We start from the raw sequence: 21,823 nt of genomic DNA on the forward strand, positions 1-21,823 counted from the left end.
AGCCACTGCTGCCGCTTCTTTCTACATCATCAGTAATCATACCAAACAATTAAAGGGAGAAAAAAAAAGAAAAAAAATACTAACACCAGATCCAATGGAAACCTTTCTTTGTCAAAGAACATTCTGAATTTTAATACCATATCACTTTCACTATAATCCTGGCCTAAAAATGGTTGTTGGTACTGCAATGACAAGGAGCTCTTTGTTTTTTTTGTTTTTTTACCAGAAACCTAACAAACAAATCAAACAAACAAAAAGAGAAAAACCTTTTAATTGATTTTACCAAAAAGATTTTTATATTGCCTGTTTTGTGAGTGTTTTTTTACGCTGTGTCCTTTTGACCACAAACAGTCTTGAGTGAGTGTTGCAGATGTAAGAAGAAAGGCACATCTACAAATGGTCCACATTAATAATGTGCTTAATGAAAAAATCATCCTATCCTGGCACTGTTTTCACTATATGAGCTTTTTCACACAAGTTTCCTTAAACAGCAGATTTTGTGTGTTTCACAAAACATAGAAAAACTTGTATTCTCTTTAAAGGTCCCTTTTTGAGCCAAAGGGATTACAGTGTCTGTGATATGAGCATTATAGTAATAGGATTACCATCCAACAAACCCATAAACCACAATGCAAACAGACAAGGATTAAACAAAAAACAAAACAAAGCAAACTTATGATTAACTTGTCCTGTTGCAAATTTTGAGAGCAAGAACATGGAGAGAGCTTGGGTTTTGAGTTGACATCTGGATTTTGAGAGGTGTGCTGATTTAAAAATATAAATTTCTTTTAGTATACAGGTTCCAACTAGAAGCACTTGGCGAGTGCAGATCTCCACCAAGCCACGAACATGCACAATCATTGACTGAAGACTAGATTACTTCTAAACCAGTGCCCTGCTAGACCTTAAGAATATGAACTACAGCATGAATTGTCCCGCTGCCTCTTTTTTTAGTACTTTTTTTTTAACTATAAAACCATTAGGAATTATAGGTGCCAAACAGAGAATTCATTCAAACCTTTCAATATAGTTAAATGATAGCAAGTCACATAAATTTTTCAGTTTCAACATCTTAGCAACAGGCCACAACCAGAGCAGGTTTACAGCAGGTATACCACGATTTCTGCATGAGCATCCCTGTTTCTAGTGCTGTTTCAAACTGAGTTTTACAGTACAGAATTAAATCCAACTATTTTGACTATTCCATTTTTCTGTGTTTGTATCTGTTGTGTACCTCACAGTGACCTCTAATTATCTGCACCTGAGGCTGAGTTCACCTTAAAAAGATATTTAAACCTAATTAAACTTGATGACGCAAACATGAAAACTGGAGTAATGCAACCAACAAGTGACAATCACTATGGAGAGGGGAATTCATCTGTCATCACTGGTGCAATATGCAACAAAAAACTTTCTGACCGTAAAACTTGTTTGATGGAAGAGTGACATCTATTATGTGCATTTCTGGAAGCATTGCTGCATCCCAAAGCTGAGAAACTGCAGTACACAACTTTTTAATCCAGAGTGTAGCGTGACAATGCAGCTGAGTTTTGCTTTACACACCAAATCCCACACTAGCAGCCATTTTGAACACAAACCATGGCTGATTCAGCAAAGAAATGCAAGAAGAAAGACAGAAAAAGACAAGAGTCAAGATAAGACTGTCTTTTACAGGCTGGAGAGAGCTCACAGTACAAATACAATGCATGATGTATGCCGAATTAACTGTTGGTAGGGGGACTGAGAAAATTGCAGGAGTTCTGTAGTGCGTCTTTAACATCAAGAGAGTGAATTTTTAAAAGAAATGAGGAAAATGAAGCGCAATCATGAATTTTGGACATTAACAATTTTTTATTTAAATGTTATACATAAAACTTTAGTTTTTTTTTCTTTATTTCAGCTAAACAAATATTTATATATTGTATATTTTATATAAAAAAAAACATTTCAAACATTTTTAAATATTAATATTTCTTATTTACAATTGAAAACAGTACAGGAAAGAATAACAGTAACAATGCAATTTCAATTATAAAATTGTTATAAAACATATTTTTTTGTTTGAAAATTGGCAAAGTGATATTTCCAGAATGTTAGCAAGGATACAAAGTAGCAACATTGAGTTTTTCTACATTCAAACAGGAACTGGAGGTGCGTTCAACTCTTCTGATTTTAAGGATCTGCATTTCTATCCTCTTTCTTTTTCAAATCATTTGTCTTGTAAGACATCTTTAGATAGTTTGAAGTACACTGATATTCCACAGAAAAATGTAAAAACTGGAAACAAAATGCACCAGGAAGCTATACATTACATGTACAGCTGAATGCACCTCAAGCTCAATTAAGGTCACTGTTTTCTAAAGGGAGAGGGTTGTGGAGAGAGGGCTCATGTTGTTTGCTTGTGTGTATGTGTGCGTGAAAAATACACTGTAGGTTTTTGTTTGGGAGCGTGTCTGTCAATATGTAAAGTAATAAGTCAACGGGAGAGGTGGGAGAATCTACACCACACATGTATTGAGTCTCTAAAAGCAAAACAAACAGTAGCTAACAGTCCAGCAGCCTGGCCTCTACTGTAGACAAAGTTCAACTACAGGACTACCAGCCCGGTCTCATGACAAAATGTGTAATCAGCACATTTGTCCACAGAACATAGTTAAATTTAATGGTTAAAAATCATGAGAAAGCAACATGTCTGCAGGTTATTTATTGGTTTGGTTTTGTGTCTGTGTTCACGTGAGATTAAAGTACACCCAAAACAACAAAAAATAAAATATATAGGCCCAGATCACATGTACCTTTCTAACACTAACTAAAGTTCAAAAGTGAAACAGTTGTGGAAAATGTTGTGTTGCTGGGTGTTGATCCCTTGGTCCCTTGGATGGGATTTGGCGGAATAATGCTATCCCCCACTCCTGTCTGAAACATACGTTGGCATGTAACGACATGTTGAGATGTCTATAAATGTCATCAAACAGCAATACATGTGAAGTCACAGTTTATGTGAAATTGCACCATTTTGGTGCTTTGGACAAACAGAGCTATTACATGTTCTGTCGTGAGATCGTGTTGGGTCTACAGACTACCACAACCACAATCTACACACTTCTTCCCTTGTTTTCTTTACAGGAGGCCTTCAGTCACAGTTCCACTAACCCGCCACTTCCTGCAGCGAGGAAAAAAACTACAATCAGAAACAAATAAATAAGCCACTTTGAGGCTTCAACTGGCACAAGAAATTTCTGGTGTGTCTATTGGCCATTCAGTAGGTGCTGTGCCGTTCCGTTCCTGGTTGTCTTGTGTGAGGAATCTGCACAAGAGCAAGAATTAAAAAGCTGGTGTTGGAATAGGGAATTGCAAAAGAAAGCAAGTATCAAGACAGGCACTTTGACTCTCTTGGCAGTCAGAGATGTTAGGGGAAGTTAACATGCAGTAAGCAAGTAGTAAGGTGACAAGATGTCTTTTGAAAATGAACTTGACAACATGACATACCAGTCTTACAAAGAGTGGACAGAGAGCTGTTAGATATAGAGGTGGTACTGAAGGCAAAAACACATTTTTCAAGCTGCAATGAGAGAAAAGGTTGGAAAGTAAGAAGAAAAAGCTATGTAGCTGTAACAGAAACTCATGAAACCAATAAAAATGTAGAATGTCTTCTAAAGTAATATATCGGAAAAGATGATGCTTAGTATGCCATGCAGTTAAACTTGTTAATGAAAACGAAAAGCCACTCAATGGTAAATCAGTCTTAATACTTATTGGTAATTGCATTGTGAGACCTGTTCATTCATGATGCCAGACAGCTCAGTAAGCATGTCCCGGTAGTGAGCTCTCATCTCCTCCTGGTATTCCAGTTGGTCCTCCTTGATGAGACGCTCATTCACATCCAAAGCTTGACCACAGGCTTCTGCAAACTGCCTGTAGAGGGCAAACAAGGTTGGACTTGTGATAACTGAGCTAATCTGTAAAATATATACCTACTAGTTTCAATCTATTTAAAATCCACAATATTTGCACTGAACTTTGCAGCAAAGTCCTACCTGAAGATCTCCTTAAGAAGTTTGACCTGGTTATCCGGATACTTCTTTGCATTCTTTTCCTCCAAAAATGCCCTCGCATATGCCATAGGCCCTGCATTCACCTAGAGGTAGATGACCAGGTGGTATAAAGGCAAAGCAACCGTATTCAAATATGTGCATCTGTATTTCAGAAGAATCCCTACCTTGACACTAACACTGCCCTGCAGTTTCAGCTGCAGCCGGATCATGTCCACCTCCTCCATGTTGCAGAGCTGGTTGAGCTCAGACACTTTACGTGACATCTCATCAATGGCTACTTCAATGGGATTCATTTCTGTGCTCTGCTGCTCCACCACCTCGATGCGCTTTTTCAGATAGGGGAAGCTGGAACTTGCTAAAAAGAAAGAAACAAAGATCTCATATTTGGCACAAATTTACATGTTACAGTTCTCTACCAGTCTGTTGCATTCAGATGAATTTTCTTTCAAAATATATAAAGTCGGAGGACGTTTGTACTTGAAAGTGTGCCACAATTTTCTAATGTTGTCGCTACACAAAACCGATGGTTTGATTTCAAATGGGGACGTGTTCTTGACCCTGGGGCACATGGCCTTGGTATCTGGGCAACGTTGGTCCGTGGTGGTTTTGCCTGGGACAGTCAGGTCCTGTCAGGTTCCTGGGCAGGGCTCTGCCGGGGTATATGGGTGATTCTTGCGCCTGCATGGTTATGGCTCTCTGTGCGGCCTGCGCCTTGGTGCCCGCCAGGCCTGCTTGTCATTGTCCTTTGTTGCTCGGTGCCCCTGCCCCATAGCACCAGTCAGGGGCCTTCTTTGCTCTGGGCTGGGTGGGTGTGCTGCTTTTCCTGCTTTGTCTCTCTGCAGGTACTTTTGATGACTGTTCGTTCAGGAAGATTGTATGATGCTTTCTGTTCACGCTACGGCAGAATTTCATACATACATACATATACATACAAATATATATATATGTATGTATATAACAGGTCTTTTTTACATTTTTAAGTCTTTTTTTTAGGAAATTTTTTGACATGGGCAACCATGTGTAACTTTTCAGTCTGACTGATTTAACCTCTGAATGAAGCAACAAAGCCTGCCATTATATAAAAAAAAAAAAAAAAAAAAAAAAAAGGCAGTTAAACATCAGCAAAATGTTAAACAAAACACAAAGGGATCGACCCTCAGGGAAGCTTGGGGTTTATCAATCTCATATATGATTGAGGAATTTGAACTTAATTTTGACTCCTTTACCAATCTGTTACACTACTTCAGCTTCTCATCTGCAGTGTGAATGCAGCCAGAAAAATAGCCTTTAAGTTATGATGTGCTTTGGGAAGCTCCTTAGTCCCCTTTGACCCCCTATAACTGTTTGGTTCAGTGGCTTCTTATGTAAAATATGCTATAATAGACATCACATCACTACTACTGACATAGAAATAAGTAGGAAAGACAGGTGACAAAAATTGGTTCTACATAGAAGAGATGTGGAAAGATATAATCAAACAAACTCACTGGTCAGTATGGTGCGTCTCTTGCATTGCTCCTCCACATCTCCGTGTTTTTTTCCTGACAGAGTGAACGGCGTCTCAAACACAAAGCGGCTGATGTTGTGATGCCTCTCAAAATCTGTCCTTTTATCCTGTTGTTCTTTTTCATCAAAGTACGGCACCACATATGTCACCTGAATGTAGGCAAACTTGGGGTCCAGGTCTTTAGGATTCACCTGTATTCAGGGAATGTCAAGCATATTATTGTGAATCTTTGTGTTAAAAAAGAACTGTAATAAAAACAGACATTTCTGTCAATTACCTTGTTGGAATCCTGGATCATCTTGACATTATCAGATCCAAACTTGTCTGAGTAGAGTTTGAGTAGTCTCTGAGAGATTTCTGACAGACCTGTCAACTTCGGCTCTTTATAGATGAATTCTTTGCTTTCCTCTTCCTCAAAGAAGCCCTACCATAACACACACATAAGCACAAACACTAATCAGTACAGCCTGTTACACTGTATGGGCTGGTGTTTGTGTGAATGCAATGCACAATAATTACAGCACATCATGTTGTTTTCATCATTCAGATTTTATGTTGCCATGTACTGGTCTCTTAAGTCACTTGTTGTATATATACAGTAATATGATACACATTTTGGCATTTTGTTAGAGAGCCTCACTCAGCACCAACAGGGTGTCAGAGTTAAGTTTTAGATGAGAGAGGTCGTTTCAAAGGAGCACAGGTGAATGTCCAATGTGGATGTCCGAACATCATCTTTTCTCAATGCTTAAGGAGGAAACAACTTCGTTACTGAGCATTATGGGGAGTAAATGGACCACTGCAAGCCTCACACAAACCCATCAAAGGGGTAGGAGCAGCACATGTTATTATTGGTAAAAGGAAAAGTGAGGTAAAAGGTGTTAGCACTGAGGAAAATGAAAAATCAAGAGCATTCAGAACTTACCACAATCTTGATTTAGAATAAAACAAAAATGAAGAAAAGAACAAACAGAGAAATTAAGGACACCTACTGAATCAGTTTTTAGACCCAATTTTAACTTCAGAATTCTGAAATGTCAGAAAAGACATCATTCCTCTTCAAAAAACATGACAAACATCCTGGTTCTTTAGAGCCCAAACTGCACAATACCAAGGATTCAAAGGAAAGCCAAAGCAACAATCACCTGTTATACACTATTATACCATTTTCTGAAAAATAGAATAGGTTTTATGGATAGAAATCCATAAACCTATTCTACCCTAAAAGCTATTGACACACATATGCATGTGTGAGGTTATCTCTTATTTATTTAGGAATTTTCATGAATGGATAAGTTGATAGATTTTACATGTGTTTGCAGATGTGATAAAGAGCCATAGTAAAAAACTCTTGCTCACCTGTCCATAGAAAGCTACACGATAGTATCGACCGAAGAGACGCTTTTCTGAGTTCACCACCTCCGTCACCTTCAGATAGGAGCGATGGATGTCATAGTAGAGCTCTGACAGCCTCTTTTGGAACACACGTGTACAAAACAAAGTAAGTTCAGCTCGTAATGCACACTCCTGCATAGACTCGCACAAAAAAAGTAGAAGGGCATCAGTTACCTTAAAATCTCTTCTCTTCTCAAAGACGACAATCACAGGTTTGTTGATGTCTGCGATAAGTTCGTATCTCTCAGATTTCCACAGATAGTCCACACACAGCTCCAGCTGCTCCACCAGGGTGTCCTACATGATATGGCGAGAGCATGAAGTGTAAGGAAAAGTATCAGCCTCAGTAACTTATACATTTCAAATTTATTTCAAATGAATGATTTTGTTCAGAAGATGGACTAATATTGACCTCAATGTATGGTGTGTCTTGTGTACCGGTGTCTTCCTTCATGGCACCCTCTTCCTTGACATTAGGGCTGATGCACATGAATGCTGCCCAGCCCATGGAGAAAGATGCTGGGGTTTCAAACAAGTGAAACTGATATCAGGGCATGTCATTCACGAGATAAGCCTCCACTCTTCTCACAAAGGTCTGACAATATTGCTGGTGGTGTATTCAGCTTGTAACATACAGATGCTTAAAATGACTAACACGAATAGTCTTGTATTGAAATACAAGATGTTTTTACAAACATTCCATTTTTGCAGCCTCAGACAAAACTTGTGCTTTATATCAAATGCCAGTGACACCGAGCATCTTATCCAGTGAGACTTGTGTAATAGTCAGGCAGTGAAGGTAAACATTAACGACAAAAAAACCCATGTAATCAAGGCTTAAACATTTGTTCTCATTCAACAAATTCTAATGCAGCGGGCAGTAGAAAGCTGAATTAGCACCAACCAACCTGATGTCCCTTATATCTAAATCTCGTCCTCCTCACAATATCAAAATCTTCCACACAATTTCAAAGTGGTTAAACAAATAGGTCCCTTTCTTGCCTTCACCACAATCTGAACTCCCAGCCCCACCACCCAGCAGGCCCCAGGCGCACACACTCACTGTCTTGATCTCGGGAGGTAGTTAGTAAGGAGCTACATTTAAAGACAGGGCTTTCTTCAGGGGACACACTGGACATCCTGGCCTTGTCAGCTCTCCAGTAGCCTGTTTGGTAGGAGGGGATGAGGAGCAGCAGGTTTACAAAGTTTTTGTCAACTTGCTTTTTTTTTTTCCTTTTATGCTCACGGACAAGGCTCACAAATCAGCGGAGCTATTGGGACGCCACACTAGATGTTGGCTGACAGGCTCAGTTAGTAAAGCACATGCAAATGAATGCTACAGACATGCAGCAAAACAGACAAATGTTTTAAACGAGAACGTATACAAGCGTAAGACATGCACGTAGAAAGGCATACAGCAGAAAAAAATATAAGTGGACATCAGTCTCTATTCCTACATTAGGGAAGAAATGCTACTGGGATGAAAAGACAGATCTATACTAATAGTTGGAAGTATGGTAATCCATCTTCATTCCCCATGAGTTCTTAAATAATCTTTACCAAACAAAGACACAAGACCGTAATTTCTCCACTTTCAATGCTCATGATCGAATGAAGGACTAATGTGTGAATAGTCCAATGTATGTGTTAGGAGTGAAAGACAGTTTGTTCTGAGTGACAAAAGAATGATGTAACTGAACTAACTAAAGTTTCATGTTTGCAGAGATGCATGGCGTGAATATATATACACAAGCTTTTGTGCATAAACAAACACAAACAAATCATGCTACAAAAAGCTTAATTTAAGAAGCAGCAAATGTGAACTGACCTCTCCTCTTCAGAGATTCAGCAATCAAGGCTGAGATGTGAATGTAGCACATGGCAGCCTAAAGAAAGACATACAATTATAAGATTTTTTTCATTTCCTTAGAAATCTTTGTAAATCTCCTTAAGAAAAACTGCATAAGCATAACATGTATAACCTCTGACAAATCGCCGTTACGGACGTGGACCTTGGCCATGCTCTCTAACCAGGTGCGGCGCAGCTCAGGCGTGCTAGCATAGGAGTTGGCCAGACTGTATTGTAGGTCCACTAACATTTCCAGATCTTTCTCATGCTCTTTCATTTGAGCCGTGGCCATCAGGACTGTCCTGATCCGTTTGGTCAGATCCTTCACCTCAGCAGGGAATGGAGTATTCTGTAGAAAACATGTTATTAACATTAGTAAAGATCAAAATGTTAATAAGGAAGCTGCACTAAAAACCAAAGAGCCTGTTGAACCTTGAGTGGTGCATCTCCATTGGCAAAATTATTGATGATAGCCAGGGACTGTTGAAACCTCGAACCTCCAATTCCAGCATCTGCTATCAACTGGCTCACTGCTTTGATAACCTGCAGTGGAGAGAGGAATACAGGCTTAGTATGGGTCTGAAATCATGTTTAACAAGACACACAACTTAGAAATTTTGTACTTGCAGTCTTGCACTGATATACATTGGGCCTCACTGACCTGCAGATGTGAGCGGACTATTGATTTGCCCTTTGTGAATTCAAAGTTTTGTCTCATGAAAAAATACAGCAGGGCAGCAGCTTCCATCTGGGTGGAGCTGGATCGATGGTTACAGCACTTGAGGATCTCATAGCACAGACACCCACACAGGTCTGCTTTACCCTGGAAGAATGCACTGGGAAACTACACAAATACAGGAACAGATCAAACTACACATAGGAAAAACTATTTTGGTCTTATCTTAGATTTTGAATGTTTAAATAAAGTTTGCTGGACCTTTTGTACAAAGAGCCTGAGTGCAGCAAAGACATGTCGTAGGGTAGCAGTTGACTGGTTGATCTGGAAGAAGAGTAAGTAGGTGTCCAGCACCTTCTTCATCAATGTGTTTTGTCCATCATCCAGCAACAGCTGTTTCTATATGGAGAAATATTAAGAGAAAAAAAACACAAAAAGATGTTATCACAATATAACAGAAACACAAAAGACAGTACTCTATCTTTTTAAAAGATAGATTCTAGTTGCCACCAGGTGGCAGTAAAGTATCAGATGGCTTTGCTTCAAAAGGCATTAAATGTCACAGTCCATGCCACATTTTTTTCCTGGATCAAACACAAATATTCCAGTTGGACTAAATAGTTTGTTCAGGACTTGTTTTGCACATTAGACTCAGAAAATTACACAATTTATTATGTTTTGCTCTGTTTTTTTTTTTAAACATCAAACAAAAACAGACCTTGTGATGATGAACAAAAAGTTCTAGTACATCCAGCACAGTGAGTGCCACTTCTGTAGACAAGTTGGCCTCAATATCTGTAGGACTCAGTGTGTCCCCTTCCTGAATACTCCCATCTAGAAAAAAAGTTATTTATTAATAACTCAGACACATCATAAGTAAGTTTAAAGTCGTCTTCAGCCAATATGTAATACCTGTATCCATCATCTGCAGCAGCTTTGGGTTGGTAAGGGCATTCTTGCCTCTGATGATGGGCATGGTTTGAGAGCGAGCATGCCGGTGGCCCTCTCCTCCAGATGCCATCCTGGAGACGTCAGCAGGGATCAGCAGCCGATATCAACAACAGCACTAATAGTTGTTTAAATTATTCTACAACAAATGTAGAACTAAACTTATAGACAATTAGAAACTGGGGTGTGATCAAGTCTATTAACACATGACAGTACAAAGACACCAAATACTGCAGGTATAAGAAGGGGCATGCTAAGAACACCATAACAGTCTGTGGCATGGAAACACAGTGGTCACATAAATAATGAATATACACAGGAAAAACATGCAGTCATCTAATTGTATCTACTCTTAGTGTTTACGCTGATGTAGTAGATTGCACCTGTATTTGGATAGTAAGAAAGTTCTGCTATTAAAGCCAGTCACCAGAAATCATCAGGACTATGAGCATTTGCAGTAACCAAAAACTCTGTTTAACTCTTTCATCATGGCTGAGGCGGAGGGTGATTACCATTGTGGGAAGAGACTTGAGGGTTGAGAGGACTGGGAGGGGTGGTTAGAGCCCTTCAGGGTACCATTGGCCTGGGTTGACTGGGCCAGCTTTACTGCCGCTGCTAGCTTCCTGTTCACAAGCCAACCACATCAAAGCTAACATTGGTTAGTTTAGTTAAAACCATCACTGTTTAGTGTCTGTCAGTGTTGGTCAGCAATCCAAACTGTGAGAGGCACAGATGTAGGAGTATGCCTGCAATCAATAAAAACGCTTAATGCAAACACTTTACAGGGCAGTGCTGCTTTTGCACTTTTGTGGCCTTTTTACATATTAAAAGCAGCAGGGGCACATTGTTTTCCAGCAAGGCAAACGTAAACGCTGAAAGCAAACAAGATCTCTGATTTGACCTTGGTGCAATGAGAGCAGCTGGAGTCAGAAAAAAAGATCAGCTCCTTCAAAGGAAGGTCAGCAAGATGGAAAGGCTAGCAGCATAGCAGAGTCAGAGATTTTTACTTTACTATTAGTATCATATTGTGTAAAGGTTATATCAGCTTTTGGCAATGCTCTTGGTTAGTGCAGACCAGGGGCTTGGGGTAAGCATTAATGTAAAACAATGGCAATGTGAGAGTTAAATTATATTCATGTGATGAAATGGGATGTCAGTTGGATCTCAGCAATCAAATTCTCAACATATATTCATTTGATGCTAAAATAAAGTCCAACGTGACACTGCTGATAGTCTGTATAAAACAAATAGTGACTTGCTAAGAAAAAAGAAATGAGACACAAGTTGCAGGTGGAGCCCAATCAAACATACAGATAGTGACAGTGACATACAACATCAGTGAGTAGAAAACATATATAATGAATATATGTTTATGGTTTGTGTCAACACTGAAAGGGTTACTTGAATAAATGTGCAGTCACACTGAAAGTCAATCAACAGCAGCAGCATGCACAGAGGGGGAGGGAAAAGCCATGCACAATGGTGGAGACAACAGTACAACAGCAAGAACATGGAGGAAACACTACATTTGATAACTTGTCTGTGTCAAAGTGTACACTGTGTATATGAAAAGAATTTTATGTAACTGTAGCACTACTGGCTGAACCAAATTACTTTTAGTAACGACCACAAATAAATGCATTATTTGAGATTTCACCATTTTAGTCAATGTCTGATATCACCTAATCATTCTAATGTAGTTATGGCTCTGGAAAAAACAAACTAGCAAAAAAAAAAAAAAAAAAAAAACACATAAAAAAGCTATAATAACATGTGCACCCATACGCTGGTCAGGATTTGATAATGACTTTGTTGCCCCAATCAATATTTTATTTAAAGTTACAGATTTATAAGCAGGCTTGCAGGGTCCTTAAAGCCTGAATTGTTGTCAGACACATTGGCTAAGCAAACTGCTGGCAAGCTAACTGTGGTTGGATTTCATCATTTTTGAACTTCAGTGGGTGCTCACACTAACTCAGCCATGAGCTGAGAGACACTGAGACAGACACAAGTGTAAGACTGTGAATCCCCCATGGCCTGGTATTACAGACGAATGTTAAGTAGCTAGCAGCCCCAGACAGTCTCAACTGCGGCTGAGAGCTCTCGCCAGGCTTCAAGCTATCTTTATTCAGTTAATGCTTCTACACACAGAAAAGCAGTGTGTTCGTTCAGCCTTTTGTTGGCTTACATCTCAGCATCCTATTGCTGAAAAGAAAAAGAAGGCTAATTTAATTAGCTCTGAGGAACAAGAAGATGGAATAGTCTAGCAGTGCCAATGGCTTTGCTCCAGTAAGAGCGCAAACGATAACAACCCCCATCCTGTGCTTGCCAACTACTACAGTACGATATCCAGCAGTGATTCTTTCTTCACAGTAAAATCCAGGAGTTTTACCTCCCCCCTCTTCTTTTTCTTCTCTCCTATACCTCTTCATCCCCTCTTGAAGCTCATCCCCATGTGTGCACATGCATACAGAACACATATTAGTATTTCTGCCCGACTGTGTCCGATTCATTTGTGTGCGTTTTCACACATCTGTGTGTGGCTGCATTTACACTTGAGTGCACCCATGTGTGAGTATGATTATATGAATTATGTATCAGCGGATGGGGGTGTTCCAATCTTTGGCTGCAGTATGTATACCGAGTTAATAAGCTGTTCCCGTATCTGCAGCTTTATAATAAATGCATGTAAATGACATCTGGTCCACCTCGTTGCTGGAGAAAGCAGAGGGGGCGCACACTCACCTGGCTATGTGGCGTTTTCCAAGAAACCTGAAGTGCTGAAGACAAAGCCTGAGAACAAAAGTGATTAAAAAACATCATAAGTTGGTTTGTTGTCTGTGATTAATAAGAACACGGGGTAAATGGGGGAGCATAAGATCAAACTGAGACCAGAACAGTCTTGATGCTGACAGCAACAGGAAGCAAAGAATGTAAATTTAAAACACTCCTCAGTGGATAGGGAGCTTGAACTAGAATTACAGTCTTCTTACTTTCATGCTGTGCCATTATTTTAATTTGTTTCCTTCTGGCTATGTTCTTTTTGCTTTTTACTTGCCTGTTCCCAGCCCTGGTTCTCTCAGCTTTTCTCACTGTCTGAAGGCTACAACTAATCAGCTCAACAGGACTTGTGGTAATACAATTTTAACAAAAAGAAAGAAGTGCTCTCACTCGAGGATGTTAAAGAAGTCTGAGATCTCTTGGTGGATGGCTCGGTGCCAGTACGATACCAGCACATCTGGAAACAGACAATAAAAGCGATCATGTAACACACGGAGCACACTGCCAAGAATGAACTTTTCTACACTGAGCTGATGTAGAAGTGAATGAAACAGACAAATCAAGTTGTTTTAACCAGCAAGAAAAGTTTTGCCTAATTCTTCTGGACCTTTTCAGATAATATTTGAGAAATGAACAATTATAGAATATCACGTATTTATAGCAAACATCCTCTACAGAAAATTCCACATAATTCAAAAGGGGTTTGAACTGTGATGAGTGAATTCTGTGCATGTTGTCTCAGGAAATGTCATTTTTTACCTTCAGATATAGTTTTCATGATGTGCAAAAAGCACATGAGGAGACTGCGAGTCTCTGCCTGGTCCAGCTTGTCACAGCGAGAACCATAGCCAATGAGGGACTGGGGGCGGGCAAACTATGGACAAAGACAAAGACGGAAATGCAGTAAAAAAAAAAACTATCAGGGCTGCAGTTATCATTATGAACACTAATGTCACATCTTTACCATCTTAGTACTTATCTAAATTTGGTGGGATTTTTTTTAACATTATAAGCTGAAGCAACATTTCTTCAATAAATTTAACTGCTTTCACACCAACAAATGCTGCCTGATTTCAAACAGTGAGGTCAAAAACAAAGCTTCCATCTTCAAGTTGCCAGTTTTGAGCAGGGAATGAGTTCAATCTAGATCCTGGTAGCAATAAATCTTTAATAAATAAAAGGTTTCAGTGTTTGCTAGCCAATACTGTTTTCCACAGACAAAGGAAAAATTGTTTTAGAAATATCCTTCACGTCCACCATTTAACCTTAGCAAATAAATGTACAGAACGTTTGGTCAGGCAGGTCATTTTTATATAAAATATTAGAAATCTGAATAATTTAAAATATTTTAAAGTCATCTAATGGTGTTTGTGATGTAAGTTGTTGGCAGGGCCCTAAATTATCTTTTTGAAGACAAACCAATGTGGCCAACAGATCCCTAAAGTTACAGCCAATCAGCTTTTTCATTAGCCCTTTTTCTAAAGGGAATAATAATCCAGATTATAATTGCAACTGAATGCACTTAATCATACAGGTTTCTTTAAACTGTTATTGTTTTTTTCACTAAAAAATGAAAAAACAATGACAACATATTGTCAATGTTTTCTTTTTGTCTAGAAAGGAAAATTTTAACTTTAATTCTTAACACATTTTAAATGATCTACTTTAAATTTTGGAGAACTTTTTGAAATATTTGAGGAGAAGTCAAAGATATATACAAAAAAATACAATCATCTTAACTAAAAAGTCATCCTAACTTCTCATTTAATCAAATGTTTTCAGAGCTGTCATCAGAACTATGATCTTCAGAGCCCCTGTATGAAAAGTGTCACTCTGGATAAACTCAGTTCTTTTAGCTTAATCGTTGAGTTTGTGCACTAACTGATCTGCTTGAGAACAAACTATCTGCACGCTAAATCTCAGTGGCTTCCACCTTCTCTTTTGTCATCAACATTCTCTCCTTTCTTTTCTTGTTACCAGCCTTGTTCTTTACACCATCCAACTACTGCTACATTTTCCTTTCGTTCTTCACATCACTTCATCTTGATTTCACTCCTCATTCAGCTGCACTTTGTTCAGCCAGCAGGGCATAGAAGTTAAAACTTACACTTAAATAAGCATGCAGCCAATGGATGTATGATTCATCATGGAATAGTGTTCATGGGAAATATCGTGATAGTACTTCCAAGAAAAATAACCAAAATGATTAGCTTCATTTATCACCTACCAAACTGGATTTTAACCTGCATTTGGCATGTGTTAAAGGTCCCATATTATACACTTTATTCCCAATCTGAGACCATTCATTAATATCTAAATGAAATATTTCCGCCATGGTATGGACAAATCGACCCTCAGTTTGAGTGCAGCGGCTTCTCTTCACCTCCCTCTTTTTAGCAGCTTCAGAAATGTGCCGTTTACGGTGGGCGGAACCCTGGTGGAGCAGCTCAGCTGTTGGCTCCGCCCATCGCATCGCCCGTCATGAGGTGATTGACAGGTTAATATATTTTCAAGCTATCAGACTAATAAGGCCAAAACGATAAAATAACTGCCAGCTCTTACCTCTCCAGCTGTGTCACGGACAGTTGGTATTGAACCTGGCTTCAGCTTCAAACGGTTGGCGAAGCCTGCTTTCCATGCCCCCATGTTGTGGAAACAGTCCTCTTTGAAATGCTGGCCACAGACATGCAAAACCTTTGGAAGTTTTCCGGGTACATTTCCTCCAAAAATAAAATTAATCCACTCAGTCCTCGTGGGTTCAGTGGATGGAAGTAAAAAAACGTTTTCGTGTTCATTTATGCAGCCACAAACAGAACAGTGCTTCTGTCGCTTAGCCATGTCCGCTAACGAGGGTTGCCGAAGAGGGAAAAACACTGGGCGCTAGGTGATTTTTAGAGGGCGGGCTTTGAGAGCCGGTAGACGGGTCCATCGCTCTGTGGGGAGTGGTTATTGTCCCTTATGACGTCATAACGTACACGCTTTCAAACAAGCTCATTTCAGCGCTTACTTCCCTAGAGGTGGAGCAGGGGGGAGAGAGAGCGCCTGAAAGAGTTTCACACTTACGGGTCTCCTACACATGCGGGGGGACCAGTATGACTGTTCCAAAACCATTAAAAAGTGACTTTTGCATAATATGGGACCTTTAATTTAAAGTCCTGGAGGTACTGATGACATAAATATCTTTTTAGGCAATGTTTTTCTTTATTAACTAGAATGATTAAATAAGTATAACATGCAACGAAAGTCCTGGCTGGAGTCAAGCACTGTTGATAGATCAGCGTCAGTATTACTTAAGTGTAACAGCAGTGTTTTAAGTCCATTTAATCCACCATCAGTGACTGAAAATTAGTCATTTTTGCATATTCTTCTCTCCGAAACCTGTGATATAATTTATCATGATAGTATAATTTATCATCAATGGCTCATGATAAAATAGAGGTAGAATATTAAGCATGTAATACTTAAATGATTTAAGTTCCAGAGACAGATGTTGGATGTGTCATAAAATAAAATAATACACTATCTCTTCTTTTTCCGGTCTCACCTTCTCACATCCATCCATCTTCTCACTGTTCCTGTCACTGTTGCTAGGGTTGGAGTCCACACTGATCAAAGAACCTCGAGAGTCCGCCTGGTTACCCGTGGCAACCGCCAAGGATGAGAAGGCTGGTGCAGAGGGGGGAAGGGTGTCCCTATTATTGTCCTAATTCACACCTTTGTATTGTATATAGACTCTTAAAACGGACACACACATGCCACACAGTGCTACCTGTAATGGAGTTGAGCACTTCTTTGGAAAAGGAGGCATCCACCGAGTGGCCATGGCGAGTAACAGGAATCACCCCTCCCGCCAGTCCCCCTCCCATGCTGACGTCATCTCGAGAACCCTGTGATGAGAACAGCATTTTGTACAGCATTCAGTTCTGATGAATGGCTGCAGTCACTACAAACCTTCAACAACTAAGAACAAAATCTTGTGTTGGACAAAAATGAGTCCAGCTGGTATAATAATATTGTAATAGTAATAATACAGTCAAGACATAGTGATATTGAGGAATATAACCATCTGTTACAGTGACTTTGTAGTTTTAAAAAATGCCTAAACGTGTACTGGTTAATTTACATTAAATAACAAAAAGTACAAAATGTGCACATCAGATTGTGAATTTGCTCTTAGTAGCACATTTAAAGAGCTACACAATTTCACTAACAGGTTTATGGTTATTTTACTTCAAAAATACTTTTCTATATACACTTTAATCATACAGTATATAGAGTATCTCAGAGAATTTCATCTTACATCTTACCTGGTCACTAGCAGTGAAGTACATGGGAAAGAGGTCCCTGAGAAAGAATCGAGGCATGTTGTCCAGGATCAGGCCATACAGAGGCAGGTAGAGAGATGCAATTCTTGCCTGCTTCTCCTGGTAATTCATCAAATCAAACAGAAATCACATGAGGCTCATTTGAGATTTATTCAGATGGCCCAACTTTTTATTTATCTTTGACTTAATTACCAAGCACATACAAAAGCTGATGGCTAAACTTGCATGTTTTTTTTCCCCTCAGAATTTCTCTAGAGGTAATCCTCAAAGTCAGAAAAAGACCGAATTTACATGTAATTTACTATGTAAAAACAGTGTAGCATTTAAAAAAATTAATGTACTTAATTGTTTTCCTGTTTTCCATTGTACTCCCAATGATAGATTTGGTTTTGACTCAGGCTTGAGCAGAGCCAGCCTGGGTCTTGACCACATGCTTTTTGTCATGCTATTGTGTTGTGGTTGGCAGTATTTATCAGAGGGAAGATTACTAGCTTGAACTGCTCTAGATGCTTCCCAGCATTCATTATTACATTCACAGCGCAGCTTGCAGCTGCTATGAAAAATCACATCAGTGTGTATGTGTGTCTTTATGCATGAGTCACAATGGGAAAACGTGAGCTGTGTGCACATGACTCATTTTAATGCCTTTTAGGTTTCTTCCAGTTAAACATATCCACCTTGGTGGCATAGCGTGCATCCAGAGAGTGTTTGGCCATCAGAGTCTTCAGGGTGGCCAAGGCTAGATGTCTCAGGTCCTGTTCGTCCTGCAGAGCCAGTCCCAGTTCCCGTAGCAACAGGCCAGTCAGGAAGTGTTTTCTGCAGAACTCTCCAGTCAGGTTGTACTCAGGCACTGACACCACAGTAAGATGACAAAGGAAAATGAACTTAGTTATACACAATGTAGATTAAGCTCTTACAAATATTTGCTTTTCATCCCTGAGTTCATCCTTTTCTAAACGGTAATCTAGTTACAGTGAGCAAATAATGTGACAAGCCAAGCAGCACACTCACTGCAGCACATACAACCTTACAAAGGAATGAGTGAACATATTTACCATGAGTGCTTTGTGGCTCTGGGGATGCATGGTCTGACATGGGCAAATAAAATGCGGAAAGAAATGGCAGAAAAAGAAAGAGAGATTGATAGAGTGTTAATACACAGATGAGAGTGAGAGCTACTTGAGGTATGACAGTTACCATGTTAACACTGGTGACAATGAGCTACAGGGTTTACCTTGAGCTCTTACCTGTGATGCGAGCTGAGGGTAAGGGAAGGCTGAGAGGAATGTAGTGCTCATGGTTACAGACTTCTCTCAGGAATTCAAATTTCAGTTCACAGAGGACCTATCAGTTCCACAAAAAGGATTACTGGTATAGATTACTTATGTTGCGCAGTTGCACATTACTGATAATGACTTCAGCTACATTTTCGTTACCTTGCTGTCAGTAGCCGTGATCATGTTAATGTAGTTGCTTATCAGTTTGAATGTGAAGCCCCTATCCATCAAAGTGAAGCAGCGCTGCAAAGAGATGGAGACAATAAAATTGCAAAACCAACTGCAATGATCCCATGCCATCAATAATGGCTCTTTTTAAAAAGAAATGCTTTAATTAATATTGTAATCTAAATCAATTCTAAATATATCTTCCACCTTGACAAAAGCTGCCACAGCCAAGTTGGCACTGCGTGTTTCTTCTCCCAGTTCTTTGTACTTCCAAAAGATGTGTTCAGACACCGTCTCCACCAAGGTCTCCAAACGGCTCAGATAGGAGGATGGGAAGCGCTGGGGCCTTGGATGCTGTAGGAAAGCATGAGAAGGTCAAGCTTCATGTTCCAGGAAAAATGAGAGACACAGTAACTGCACCTAGAAAATGCTGTTACCTTACCTTTACTTTGTCGGAGTCAACCAAATGCAGGGCCATGGACTTGACAATGAGCTCAAAGAAGAACCAGGAGAACTGAAACCAGGAGAGGCAAAACAATCTTGTTCTATATTTATTTAAGATTATCATCGATCATATCTTTTCTTCTTTTTAAGCCTATGAGGTACAAACAAACTAACAAATTATTCATGCTGAATAAGTAAAAAAAATTCCATTTTGCAATCAATATATTGATGAGTGAGTAGAAACCAACCCTGAGGACATTTCTGACTGCTGCCTGCTCGTTGCTCTTCAGGTCAAAGGTCATCCCCTTCGCAAGTTCTTCATGAACTGTCCTGAAGCCATGAGCCTCTGACTTGAACACGTACTACAAACACATGGGAAATTGTCAGAAACTGCTGGTCACAGGTGCATTTACAGGAGGGAGGCTGCAGGCTTTTTTGCTTGTTTGTTTCATTATTGATTGAGATTTTCTAATGATTTTTAAGATCTGACTGGAAAGCAGCAGTAGTGAGAAGACTGAAAAACTAAAGGTTAAGAGGGGTTTTCCTGCAAAAGAAAAATTAAACACTCCAATTAAACTCTTGTTTTCCGACATTATAATTTATTAGACATTTTTTAAGCAAAATGTAAAAAGAGATAAATTAATTTTAACAAAAAAGCATTATAACAATAATAATAATTAACATAATAATATTTTAAATATATTTTCCAATTTGTTGATTAAATGTCTGGTTTGGAAATAGGAAAACTAAAATAATGAAAACTTAAAAACTAATTAAGGTTCTTTTTAAAATACTGAACCTTACATAATATGATTAATAATTATATTTATCAACAACTTTATGTCATGATGGAAATTGTGAGAAAGGTCTAGCATCCCTAAGTCACTGGGACAATGTAAGAAGTACGTAGAATTTTCTGTGTATTGCTATTTTATTAGGCGGTTAGCATATTTGGTATCTAATGGATTAAATTATTTCTTAGTTGAAAAAAAGATGATTATTATTATGATTATTAATTTATTATTTTCATCATCATCTGTATGTTTCCAATGAATATAGAATCTCTGATATCTAAAGAAATGTGTTTATTGGAAATATTTTATATGTATATACATAATAATAATAACAACAATAATAATAATAATAATATATATAGATATATACACACCCACACACACGTGCGCGTACACACATTTAAATATAACATAACAGTATATACATCTACACTTATATACAATGAAGCAAATATAATTAAACATTTTCAACTTGGCTAGTTAAAAAATTTATGTAAACAATAAAAGGGAAAACATGGTTTATTACCAGCACCTCCATTCAAGCAAGACACATGCTTACACACACTCACCAACTGCTTACACACACAAATTGGACACTACTGGTCTTGAACGTCATGCCAATCTGTTACTATGGAAACCCTGCTTTCGTTAGCTCTGCTGGTCATATAATCCTTGCTTCACCACTCCTGTCTGCTGTTGCCTCTTCAGACTGTGCATTTTTCCTTCTCTGTGGCAACATGAAACAAGATTTGTGGTTTCTCTAGTTCTCTAATTTGCTCACTGATTTTCACCCTAACAAACATGCCTTTTGTTTCTGATTGAGCAGTTTGAATGTCCTGGTTTTCCTTCCTCTTAATCAACCTTTTTGTTTCCTTTTCCTTTTTTCCCCCCCTGTGTATTTGCATAGTGTTTTGGACATGTGGCTCAAACACACACACAAATATATAGACAAACATAAAAATCCATTTTGGTTCTTTTTTCCCCCTTCCACATATTTTATCGTCTGTGCAGCGCTTTGACTCTACTCTGGAAAAGCAAACATCAAATTTATTGTGTAATGATCTTTTTTTTTTCCCACAAAATTTTCCATCACACATATAAAAACAAACTCAGTTCATTCCACAGATGTATATCACAGTATATGTTACCTTGATATATGAGTGCAGGTAGTGATCCAGATTTTCTTCATGGCACTTGCCAACAATGTGCACCAAAACTCTGCAGAGGAAGAACAACAAGATTTTATGTAACACAGCCTCGACAAAAAAAAAAAAAAAATCAGACAAACATTGTCTGTTTGTTGCTTCTTTTTAATAGCTGGAACATTTATTATTCATACATTTAAAAAAAAAAAAAATTAAGTAAGAGAAAAAATCGGAAGATTTTATTTTATTTATTTTATGTTTTATTTATTTATTTTTTGCTGCATGCAATATTAATTTAAGTGAAAGAACCCTGCAGTACCACTACCTACCTAGTGGTGGCAGTAGTGACCTCATCATTGTCATTCTGAGTCAGAACCTTGAACAGCTGGTTGAAGAGTACTGGCAGGAACCGGACTATCACCGGGATTTTCTCCATGCTAAGAAGACCCTGGAGATGAA

At 38.7% G+C, this 21,823-nt stretch overlaps 1 protein-coding gene across 5 annotated transcripts in view; it reads right to left on the reverse strand.

Annotated features, from left to right (window-relative positions):
• Positions 1 to 1,872: 1,872 nt before the first annotated feature.
• dock10 (dedicator of cytokinesis 10) overlaps positions 1,873 to 21,823 on the reverse strand; it is a 61,633-nt gene continuing 41,682 nt past the window's right edge. For 2 of the 5 annotated variants that reach the window (XM_041994729.1, XM_041994730.1), the window contains exons 24-56: positions 21,694 to 21,812; positions 21,368 to 21,437; positions 19,674 to 19,787; positions 19,424 to 19,495; positions 19,189 to 19,335; positions 18,973 to 19,056; positions 18,784 to 18,880; positions 18,592 to 18,624; positions 18,214 to 18,386; positions 17,519 to 17,635; positions 16,981 to 17,098; positions 16,756 to 16,877; positions 13,971 to 14,085; positions 13,602 to 13,668; positions 13,176 to 13,223; positions 10,943 to 11,053; positions 10,395 to 10,504; positions 10,201 to 10,316; positions 9,744 to 9,881; positions 9,468 to 9,650; positions 9,239 to 9,349; positions 8,940 to 9,155; positions 8,786 to 8,843; positions 8,021 to 8,122; positions 7,370 to 7,476; positions 7,132 to 7,254; positions 6,922 to 7,035; positions 5,840 to 5,986; positions 5,543 to 5,753; positions 4,220 to 4,410; positions 4,038 to 4,138; positions 3,777 to 3,915; positions 1,873 to 3,307 (exon numbers count right to left, since the gene is read on the reverse strand). In XM_041994729.1, the coding sequence (XP_041850663.1) occupies positions 3,260 to 3,307; positions 3,777 to 3,915; positions 4,038 to 4,138; positions 4,220 to 4,410; positions 5,543 to 5,753; positions 5,840 to 5,986; positions 6,922 to 7,035; positions 7,132 to 7,254; positions 7,370 to 7,476; positions 8,021 to 8,122; positions 8,786 to 8,843; positions 8,940 to 9,155; positions 9,239 to 9,349; positions 9,468 to 9,650; positions 9,744 to 9,881; positions 10,201 to 10,316; positions 10,395 to 10,504; positions 10,943 to 11,053; positions 13,176 to 13,223; positions 13,602 to 13,668; positions 13,971 to 14,085; positions 16,756 to 16,877; positions 16,981 to 17,098; positions 17,519 to 17,635; positions 18,214 to 18,386; positions 18,592 to 18,624; positions 18,784 to 18,880; positions 18,973 to 19,056; positions 19,189 to 19,335; positions 19,424 to 19,495; positions 19,674 to 19,787; positions 21,368 to 21,437; positions 21,694 to 21,812 (3,822 nt within the window). In that variant the 3' untranslated portion in view covers positions 1,873 to 3,259. The other 3 variants (XM_041994732.1, XM_041994731.1, XM_041994728.1) reach the window with 3 other exon arrangements.

The sequence above is a fragment of the Melanotaenia boesemani genome, chromosome 9 (assembly GCF_017639745.1).
Source record: "Melanotaenia boesemani isolate fMelBoe1 chromosome 9, fMelBoe1.pri, whole genome shotgun sequence".
NCBI lineage: Eukaryota > Metazoa > Chordata > Actinopteri > Atheriniformes > Melanotaeniidae > Melanotaenia > Melanotaenia boesemani.